The 10853-nt window shown below is 40.6% G+C and overlaps 3 protein-coding genes across 5 annotated transcripts in view; 1 reads left to right on the forward strand and 2 right to left on the reverse strand.

Moving 5' to 3' along the window:
• LOC5508135 (X-ray repair cross-complementing protein 5) overlaps positions 1-8206 on the forward strand; it is a 39379-nt gene extending 31173 nt beyond the window's left edge. For 2 of the 3 annotated variants that reach the window (XM_048734327.1, XM_048734328.1), the window contains 4 exons: positions 5257-5353; positions 6146-6213; positions 7467-7538; positions 7685-8206. In XM_048734327.1, the coding sequence (XP_048590284.1) occupies positions 5257-5353; positions 6146-6213; positions 7467-7538; positions 7685-7702 (255 nt within the window). In that variant the 3' untranslated portion in view covers positions 7703-8206. Of the gene's footprint in view, positions 1-5256; positions 5354-6145; positions 6214-7466; positions 7539-7684 lie in introns of those variants that run through there. The other variant, XR_007314153.1, reaches the window with a different exon arrangement.
• LOC5508134 (alpha-(1,3)-fucosyltransferase fut-5) lies at positions 1461-4091 on the reverse strand. The gene has a single exon (XM_032376887.2). The coding sequence runs from the start codon at positions 3428-3430 to the stop codon at positions 2267-2269; it is 1164 nt and encodes a 387-aa protein (XP_032232778.1). The 5' UTR covers positions 3431-4091; the 3' UTR covers positions 1461-2266.
• A 49-nt stretch (positions 8207-8255) lies between the features above and the next one.
• Positions 8256-10009, reverse strand: LOC5508121 (matrix metalloproteinase-23). The gene is made up of 3 exons (XM_032376916.1): positions 9999-10009; positions 8913-9093; positions 8256-8423 (listed from the first exon to the last, which is right to left on the reverse strand). Exons 1-3 carry the CDS (start codon positions 10007-10009, stop codon positions 8256-8258), a joined length of 360 nt encoding a protein of 119 aa, XP_032232807.1.
• Between the last annotated feature and the right edge of the window lie 844 nt (positions 10010-10853).

Raw genomic sequence — 10853 nt, forward strand, 5'->3', positions numbered from 1 at the left:
AACTCGATAATAGTTGACTTTTTGGGGGGAAAAACAAGGTTCAGGTTATTATTGCCCTGCAAGAAAACCCATGAGAGTTGGTTGGTTGATTTCACAAATTTCTAAAGCTCATTACTGTCCACTGTACTTTACTGTACACAATCAAAATTAACATTCAGACAGAGCGGGGCTGCTCCATGCACGGACTCAATTCCCAAAGGTGGAGTGGAATTGCAAAATTTTCGTAACTCGGAGTTTCAGTGTGGGCACGCTGCGAGAATGGAGCTCACTCACAGCGGAGAAGAGCGACGTATTTTTATTACGCCAAATATCTTTTTTAAGAACTGTAATGTCGAAGACAATGAACAAGCGGAACGAGTGAGTAGACGCCTTAGATAGCCACACCACAGCCTAACTTTGCTGGTGGAATAATTTCCAAAATTACACATAAAATTTTGGTTGAACTTGTTGAATTTCGAGTGGTACAAATACAAATTTTGCTTACATGACAATTAAATCGATGAATTGTTAATATTCAATCGTTCTTATGTGTGGTGTTTTTGCTCATTTCTATTAAAGGTTTAATTAATATGATGGTCCTTCATTAGTATTCACGGTTTATATCTAGTTTTTAACCTGCTCCTCCTCTTTAGTATTCTAGTTATTAACCTCATTCATATTTAATGAGTTCATATTAAACCAAACTTCTTTACCAGCTGATACATCAAGCCCTCCCCGTTATTTTAGTGAAATAAAGGACTTGAAAGAACAATGCAAAAGGTGTCAATCATGTAATAAATTATAACAGCCAGCGCATATATTATATCTCCAGTGAGGCACAGTGAATGAACACATTTATGCAAGCAAAATATTGGGTCCTTCATATTCCTATTCTTCGTTTGCAACTGACGTCAATTGTTCTCTTTTACGATCATATTACAACTTCTATACAACTTATAAAATATATTACAGCGATCTGCGTTAAATGTTGTTAAAGTATAAGCTAAATAAGTCTACCGTATTATTCGTCATTTTCGCGCATCTTAATTTTCGCGAAAATTTTCTCAGCACATTTTGCGATCGCGGAGAAAAATTGTGTTTGCGGATGATTTAATTTTTCGAATTTGAAGTTGAAGTTACTTTATTTTTTTTCGCTTTAACAAAAAAATGAAGTTACAAACAACTGAAATATGACTAGTATATTGAAGTAAAACCAGCAACACGTTTCCCCTTTAAAAAAGTCAGTCTAACAGTGAGAAACGTGTTCTTGCTCCTAAGCTATTATCGATAGTTTTGTTGGATATGCTTACTAGAAGATCTCAAAAGAACCTTCAATCTCTGCGATCAATTTTTTTTATACCCATTAAATTTCGCGAGATGAAAAATCTCGTACTATATTTTCCGCAAGTCTTTAAGTTCGCGATCTTTTTAATTCGCGAAAACGCGAATTTAAGTACGCGCGAAAATTAAGCAGAATGGGGTACTTTAATGCAAAGATTTATTTCACTTTGTTCTGGAAAAATCGGTAACTTGAGTCAACCAGCAACAGTTGGCTGCAAGGAACGTTTATTTTGACAGTCAAATTTCTACACTTAAAATCATTCAGATGTTTTTTACGGTGATATCTTTTAGTACAAGAGAGATATTTGGGTGGAACATTTGTTGTTATTCGTAGAAGCGTAAGGCATTTGTTGGTTCCGCCGCCATCTTGGTAGGTAAGAGCAATCTACCCAGTCATGTAGCAGCCCGCTCGTAAGGCCTAACAGGATTGGCTAGATTAACTTATTGTTCTATTGTATTCCCGTTGTTTTGTTTCCCATTGTCTTGTCTGTGGTGCATCAATCGAGTAAGTACGCAGCTGCTTTGTCTTCTATTATCGTTGTTCTTCAAAGGAGTTCTTTGTGTCGAGGAGCTGATATTGTTCATTTGCCCAATCAAATTGCAGCTTGTAAGAGCTGCGTTCTGACCCTTTGGCGGCGCAATACATTTAACTGAAGCGATTCGAAACTTCGATCGCTTATATCTCGGGCGCAATTTATCGCACCAATTTAAAACTTTGTGAACTTGTTAAACTAATCATTCTCTTCCATGTAAACGTATGTTTATTCGGTGTACAATTTTTTTTTTAAATTCTTAAAAAAATTCTGAAGCTTCTAGACGTCATGTAGGATGCAAACGAATAATTGTCAACTTATTTGAAATAGGTGTATATTGTTTTTTTTTTTATCATCCTTTTGATAAATATAAATAGTCTAGAAAAGTATGACATTGCCTCTTTGAAAAGCTTCTACTCTTTCGCGTTAATTATATCCAGTAACTTCTTAGATTCCCTATTACACATGCCCCTGTTCCAGATATGATCAAGATGTTCATAAACCTTAGGACTTTTTCGTGTGTGCAACAACTTACACAAATCGCATCCCGCCCAAGCCTTCGAGTTTATTTTGTATTTTCTCTTCCATTGAAAATACTCATTGTAAGCTGTATGGTTCTTATCCAGATACTTGATATATTCCGACAATGCTTTGATATTTGGAAAGTCCTTAATATTAATATAAGACCCTGGAATGGCAACATCATCATTGATTCCTTCTCCCAACACAATGGGCAAGTTGCCACGGATTATCGGAAGCCAGTATTTTTCGGTGACGTAGTCGGGACATTCTTCATTCTCGAAACTCAATGCGAACTTGAAGCGACGCAAGAGTTCATCGCACTGCTGACTAGAACGTGGACAGGTTGTACCGTCCCGGTGTCGTTTAGGAAACATCGATGCACAGCCACCGTAGATGTTAACCGGAAGATACTCCGAAAGTTTTTGTGCTACCTGATCTCGAAGAAGCTTACAGTGGCTCACCCCCCAGACGATTAGCTTGTCCTTTCCTTTTGTAAAATCGTCCGCAATAGACGGAGAAGGCGATGCGATATATTGACCGTATGGGAAAAATACGTCTGATTTGGAGGAGTATGTCATTGTCCAGTTAAACATGTTATTTAACGGTGATGTAGGAGGGGTGTAAATAGGGTTTTCCATGCTGCAGTAAACCCAGACTTGGGTGACGGGTTTTTTTCTCATTAAATCATTAAGTGTCGTCACAGAGGGCATATCTCTTGCGTGAAATATCACTGCACTACTTTTTGCAAACAGCGTTTTGTCATTAGTCGTTCGGCATTGGTATGGACATTCGGCATTCGGATTATTCATAACACGTTCGCCCCAAGACATGTCACCAAAGAACGCAGTATAGAATAGCACGAGCTTTCTGTCTGTTGTAGTGTTTCTGTTTTGCTTGATTGATGTGCCATATACAACAGGCTTTATTCTCAGTCGCCTTAATGGGGCTGTTTCAAACTTTGAAAGCAGTCCATAGAATGCAGTAAACGCAATTAATATTAGAACGATGACCAACGTTTTGGTTTGTGTGACAGCCTTGGTGTTTTTCCATTCCATTTCCTTTTTAGTCGCGTCTTCGTCCTTATCTTTATGCGTGTAAACACTTCAAAACAACAATAACTTGCAATTTGCACCCTTTCGTTTGAAAAGCCTCGAATTCGTCAATGCCCTGAGACTATTTCTGTTCTCAAATTCAAATATTCGACGTTAGACAGATATTATCATAACTGCAAACAAAAGATTCCATCAAAGTACTCGCTTCTTTCACGCCACAATGAACTCGGTGTATATTTGCATCCTCTGGATTTTGCAATAATTATTTTCAAAGTGTTGTTATGAAAGATGGAAGCCTATTATATATTCCAGCATGAAAGACTCGTGATTAAGTTAACATATCATTCACTCACATACTTGGGAGATGGCTAGCTTGTCGCGAAAATTCTCAATTTATGCTGATGCATACTCCCCTGCTGATATTGATTGTATGTAAGTCGCCACGCACACCTGCGGTCGCTAAGGATTCATCTAGAGAGTACACGGTATTTTTATACAGTCAAAGCCCGTGGTCGTTAACGTAGCTGGTCGCTTACAAGATATTCCTCTCATAAGCAATCGCTGGGCGCCAGAACATTGAACAATGGGGTTGGTTAGCCTCTTCCGCAAGCAGCTCTTCTCTTTAATGGCCTTTATTCAGATTCGCGATTCCTGTGTTTGTGATTTTAGGACGCGGTAGACCGGTACCTACTCTTTCCCCCTTCCCCCTGCGTTATTTTTCTTCTCTTCCGCACAGGAACCCCACATCGAAATAAACGCTTTTTTTCCGATGAAAGAGTACGTGCGGAGGAGGCTAGGTTTTGGTCGCTTAAGAGGGATTAAGCTATTGTGATTCTATTGCTTTGATATTGGAATAACGCTATAATAGTTATGTTAAAACGCCTACGTTTTTATTTTTATTTTTTGTTAAAACGCCTTCGTTATGTAACATGTGCCTCTATTGTCTCTCTGTGGTTTGATAAGGACAAAAATCGGATTTTCTCCTTAAATTCTTGACCGCAGTGAAGTGACCGGGATAAAATCAACCCATTCACAAGAAGGGGAGTTCTTTTTTGTTTAACGAAATTCATTTTTAGACCACTTTCTGATCAGCTGATACTAGAGAACGAAAGTAGTAGCCGGTTCTTAATATTTTTTTAAAATACTTTCTTACCTTACCCGCGGATTTTAAAGCCAAATTGTCACCAGTTTACTTCCGGTCGGTTACGTAACAATCTCCGGTGATTTTTAACGGAAAGCGCGAAAAATATTTCAAAATATTAGTGTATTTATTGAAAGTTTCTTTGAGGATGTGATTGATAATTTAGAGCGGATGGCCTGTTTAATATCTCGGATTTTAATAAATTATTTTGTCTTTTAACGGTTGAGGTTTCCGTCGGACCTCCGGAAGTAAACTGGTGACAATGCGGCTTTAAACATATAACATAGCCTGTATACGGACCTCCGTAAATCCTTTCGAGGTCTGTATACAGGCTAATATAACAAAACTGAAGAAAAAATGAGGGGAAAGGAATTTTAAGGAATTTTATTTTTTTTACAAATAGAAGAGAGATTGGAACATTTTTTTTCAGGCTAGCGATAACTGAAATAGGATTTATCCTAAATACGCTAAGTAGCACATTTCCAGCCGAAATCTTCATTTCTATAGAGAAAAAAGGTTTTGAAAATTTTGAATTTGTGTTTCTGTTATTGACAATTACTCCCCCCCACTTGCTATTAGTTGCTATTATCTGATTGGTAACTTAGTAATAACCAAGAAGTTTTAGTACTCGGGATCACCGCGGTGAATTCTTGGCGGTTGCTAAGTCATATCCTTTTGTGAATTTCAGGCGAATAAAGCCAATATGTTCAACGACTTCTTGAGAGATTTAAAGAGCAGAATCCTAAATCAAAGAGGACATGCCTTCTGGCTTCTTCTCACCAAAGGTGACAGACCGCTAGATTTTTTAATGTATACGTGTGTGTGTTGGGGGGGGGGGGGGGGGGGGAGAGGTGGGAGGGGGAGTGTTTTGGAACAGTTGAGTCGAGCACAGCTTTCAACAAAAATCCCAAAAGAATATTTAAAAATTTCTGTAATAAGAATCGTCCTTCTCTACCTTACTTCAGATAGAACGTATTATTTTACAAAAAGGTTAAAAGCATCTTGGTAGGCATCACGTGACCAGTGATGATCGTGTGAAATAGTATGTGCAAAAACCATGAGACCATGTAGTGTCATTATGTCACGCACTCTTGTCACGTTCCGCATTTTTCTGTATGTTTTATAATAAATCACAAATTAATACTTGTCTGTTTGTAGAGCGCGTTACACTCATAATGTCACGCACTCTTGTCACGTGCAACATGAAGCATTTGTCCGTATTTTTTTGTTATAAATTACAAATTTGTACTTGTCTGTTTTTAGAGCGCGTGACACTCATAATGTCACGCACTCTTGTCACGTGCAACTTAAAGCATTTGTCCGTATGTTTTTGTTATAAATTACAAATTAATACTTGTCTGTTCTTAGAGCGCGTGACATTCATAATGTCACGCACTCTTGTCACGTGCAACATGAAGCATTTTTCCGTATGTTTTTATAATAAATCACAAATTAATACTTGTCTGTTTCAGGACGTGTGACACTCATAATGTCACGCACTCTTGTCACGTGCCACACGAAGCATTTTTCCGTAGGTTTTTATAATAAATCACAAATTAATACTTGTCTGTTTTTAGAGCGTGTGACACTCATTAATGATGCAGAGTCCGGTGAAAGCGTTGTATCGGAGGCACAAGCACAGGAGGTAGAATTTGGCATTTTATATGCATTTTCTTGGCTTCACAAAATAGTCTTTACTCCAGTTTTTGCCTTTTTCGTTTTTGCAACGGCGACCCTGTGCTGATTATTATTATTGTTGTTGTTGTTGTTATGGCGATGATCATTAAGATGATGAATATGTTGATGATGATGATGAATATGTTGTTGATGATGATGATGGTGTTGATAATGATGCTGGTGATGGTGGTGATGATAGCGATGATGATCATATGATGATGTTGATGATGACGGTCTTGATAATGATAAATGTGGACTTTAAAAGCACACTAGCATACACACATTGGCACCAGTCGGGCCAAGACGGGACGCTAGCACAGTCTATTACCCGTGCAGTTCGGCAACCATGGACAGCTGTTTCGTCCTTATTAGGACTCGTCAGCATGGCATAGCCGGTTTGCCTCAGTTAAACTTCATCGGCAAAAAAAAAAACTGCAGGGCGACTTCGACTCGAACGAATTGCTTTAAACCACAGCTTAGATCCATGTGGGATCTAGAGCTGCGACCGGGCTAGCGTGATGCCAATTGTGCGGATCACGCATGCGACCTTTGCTAGTCTAAAACTCCGTCGGATAGCCAAACTATCCTTGCGAGTATGTATACATAAATGTGGACTTTAAAAGCACACTAGCATACACACATTGGCACCAGTCGGGCCAAGACGGGACGCTAGCACAGTCTATTACCGGTGCAGTTCGGCAACCATGGACAGCTGTTTCGTCCTTATTAGGACTCGTCAGCATGGCATAGCCGGTTTGCCTCAGTTAAACTTCATCGGCAAAAAAACTGCAGGGCGACTTGGACTCGAACAAAGTGCTTTAAACCACAGCTTAGATCCATGTGGGATCTAGAGCTGCGACCAGGCTAGCGTGATGCCAATTGTGCGTCTTGGCCCGACTGGTGCCAATGTGTGTATGCTAGTGTGCTTCTAAAGTCCACATTGATAATGATGGTGGTGACGATGATGATGACGACGACGATGAAGTCAATGGTGGTAATGATGACGACGATTTCAATAATGGTGGTGATTGTGATGATGATGATGATGATGATGATGATGATGATGATATTAATAAAAAAGGTGCTAGTTATGATGATGATGATGATGATGATGATGATGATGGTTATGATGGTGATGATGACGATGAGGGTTATTATGATAGTGATGACAATGAGGATGATGATTATGATGATGACTGTGTTGTTTTTGCTTTTTTCTAGTTCTTGGAGAAAAAAGGAACTGTTAAAGAAGAGAAACCGGTCCAAGAAGAAGAGTTGGATGATGACGACTTGGTAAGACTAAATCAATACGTCGTACTTATAATAATCAGCATTTTTTTTATTGGTATTGGATTTTGGTATGGCTATTCTATTCTCTTTGGCAGATCAGGTTTTGAGCGACTTCTAAGAGTTTGTTTATAAGTCTTTTCTTTTTTCAGCTGGCTATGATGGAGTGACGGTTTCAATTGCCTAAAGTCCCGTTTGTCCTGCTGGTTCCTTTGTTAAGCTGATACCTCCCTAAGGGCCGAAGAGTTGGTCAATCTGAAACCGTTACTTTTTTCCTTTTAGTAAGCGACCACCTCTATTAAGCGGCCATTACTCAAAATCAATAAATATGGTCGGTCAAACACTGTTCTTTAAACCTCTTTTAAGCGGCCAACTCCAATGTACTGCCGCAGCCAGCATTCCCGAGTCCAATAAATGTATTATTCACCGTTGCCAGAGCATGTCATTGTTTGATCCATCAAGATAATAATAAAAGTGGCAATTGTGGAAGGATACTTTATAGAACGACATAAGTCACTCACAGATTTATTCACTTTGGCGAGCTAGTTATATGCTATGTAATGTTTGAATAGGAGAAATCCTATTCAAATAGCTGTCTCCATTTGACATGCCATAACACAAAAGCGAAGGGGTTGTTTCAAAGATGAAGAATAAAAACAAGTTTATTGATTTTATAAATTTTATTGGCTTTTACTCATCATGGCAATCTTCATTAAATGGTGCTTAAACAGTGCGGTCTTGCTGTGGTCCGTAGCCATATAAGGATAGTATGCCACTGATGTCATCCCTGAGATGGTAGAGAGTGCTCTGGCAACATGATGCCCACATGAGGGATTCCTTTACCGACGAGTGCTCCAGGCCCAGAGCGTGACCGATCTCATGTGCTGCAACCTGTAACACAATACGATGTCACGCAACAACGTCACGCAATCTTACGACTTAGTGCGTGACCGATCTCGTGCTGCAACCTGTAACACAATACGATGTCACGCAACAACGTCATGCAATCTTAAGACTTAGTGCTTGACCGATCTCATGTGCTGTAACACAATACGGTGTCATGCAACCACGTCACGCAATCTTACGACTTAGTGCGTGACCGATCTCGTGCTGCAACCTGTAACACAATGCATTGTCACACAACCACGCCACGCAATCTTAAATAATTTTCATAACTAACCATTGGAAGGGGAAACCAAATAAACTTACCCCCCCCCTCCCTCCAGGATTATTGCCTCAATCAATAAGGGGGGATCCAATGAGCACCCAAAAATCTACCTCACGCCCCCTGAGGCGTCCCTCGCAAAAACGACTCCCTCCGCAAAAAAGGGCTAATTCCATACCTACTATACTACTCCCCTGACTACTAATACAACTCACCATTGGAAGAGCCGCCCGGAAAAGTACATTCTTCTGCCAGGGATGCCACCACTCGTACTCGTCAAAATGGATTCTGCCGTCTGGGGGGAAGAACGCATGAGCGAGCACGCCGTTCCAACTATCAAAACTGTCAGAACACTCCTTCCCTTGGGGGACTCCGGCATGCGTATGCCAGCCAAAGCTGGTGAAGAAGTACAACGCATTAAGTGTTAAAGCCGCATTGTCACCAGTTTACTCCCGGAGGTCCGACTAAAACCTCAACCGTTAAAAGAATCTATTAGAATCCGAGATATTTAACAGGCCATCCGCTCTAGATTATCAATCACATCCTCAAAGAAACTTCCAATAGACACTGCTTTCCAAATTTTGAAATATTTTTTCCGTATTCCGTTAAAAATCATAGGATATTGTTACGTAACCGAACGGAAGCAAACTGGTGACATTGCGGCTTTAACCCATAGAAGATACTCTTCAAATGAAGCGCATTGTTTCACATTCTAGTAAACGGGACCGTTAACGCGGGAAGGGAACAGTATACAAACGCAAGTTGAAAGCAAGGACCTATCACGCAAGCTGAGAGCAATGGCCTGTCACGCAATTCTGAAGCAGACAGTATCATATCCTGTCATGTAAGTCAAAACCAAGTACCTGTCACGAAGGCATCTTTGAGGGATTTTTTTCAAATTTCCAGTAATTTTATGAATTGGGGTACCTGTGGCGAGTTGAACCGGAAAAGGGGAGCAAGGATCTGTTACGTAAGTTGAGAGTAAGGTCCTGTCACGCAAGTTGAGAGTAAGCACCTGTCATGCAAGTTGAAAGCAACGACCTGTCACGTAAGTTTAGAGCAAGGATCTGTCACGTAAGTTGTGGGCAAGGAACTGTCACGTAAGTTGAGAGCAAGGACGTGTCACGTAAGTTCAGGGCAACGACCTGTCACGTAAGTTGAGGGCAAGAACCTGTCACGTAAGTTGAGAGCAAGGACCTGTCACGCAAGCTGAGAGCAAGGACCTGTCACGCATGTTGAGAGCAAGGACCTGTCACGCATGTTGAGAGTAAGGACCTGTCACGTAAGTTGAGAGCAAGTACCTGTCACCCATGTTGAGAGTAAAGACCTGTCACGTAAATTGAGAGAAAAGAGCTGTCAAGCAAGCTGAGAGAAAGGACCTGTCACGCAAGCTGAGAGAAAGGACCTGTCACGCAAACTGAGAGAAAGGACCTGTCACGCAAGTTGAGAGCAAGGACATGTCACGCAAGCTGAGAGCAAGGACCTGTCACGCAAGCTGAGAGAAAGGACCTGTCACGCAAGCTGAGAGAAATGACCTGTCACGCAAGCTGAGAGAAAGGACCTGTCATGCGAGTCGGAAACAGGGACATTACTTCACCTTATCCTGAAGTCCGCCGTTTTCGGGTCCATTGTTCTTGTGAAGTGAAGTCTAGGTGCCGCCTTGGCCTAGATGCCGAACGCGAGTTTGAACACGCGCACTTGCTCCGACTCGGAGATATCGTCTCCGAACTGGAGGTAGTATGGGAGGTCCGTCTTCCTCCATCGAGTGTAGGTCTTGAAGCCGCGCTCACGCAGTGACACTCCTTATAAGGTAACGAAAATTGGAAAGACAAATAATTTAACATATATCACGCGCATATCACCAGCATACAGCCCCGCACAGAACATGATTCATTGCACTGCTACAGTTACATAAATTTTGCATCCATTGCAAACAAGCACGATTTTCTACTTTGTCTGGGTAGGCAAAACGCGCTTATTTCCTGGTCGGGTTCAAGCGGTTTTGCCCAAGTTGCAGTATTTTTTGCATAATGCACTTGAAGTTTCATTTTTCAATTAAAATTTGTTAACTATAACTAATTTATTTTGACACTCCGAATAACATTGACTCGTACCCTTCTCTCCCATAAGGCCACATGACTGATTCCATTACCGTT

The sequence above is a fragment of the Nematostella vectensis genome, chromosome 11, assembly GCF_932526225.1.
Source record: "Nematostella vectensis chromosome 11, jaNemVect1.1, whole genome shotgun sequence".
In the NCBI taxonomy this organism is placed as follows: Eukaryota; Metazoa; Cnidaria; class Anthozoa; order Actiniaria; family Edwardsiidae; genus Nematostella; species Nematostella vectensis.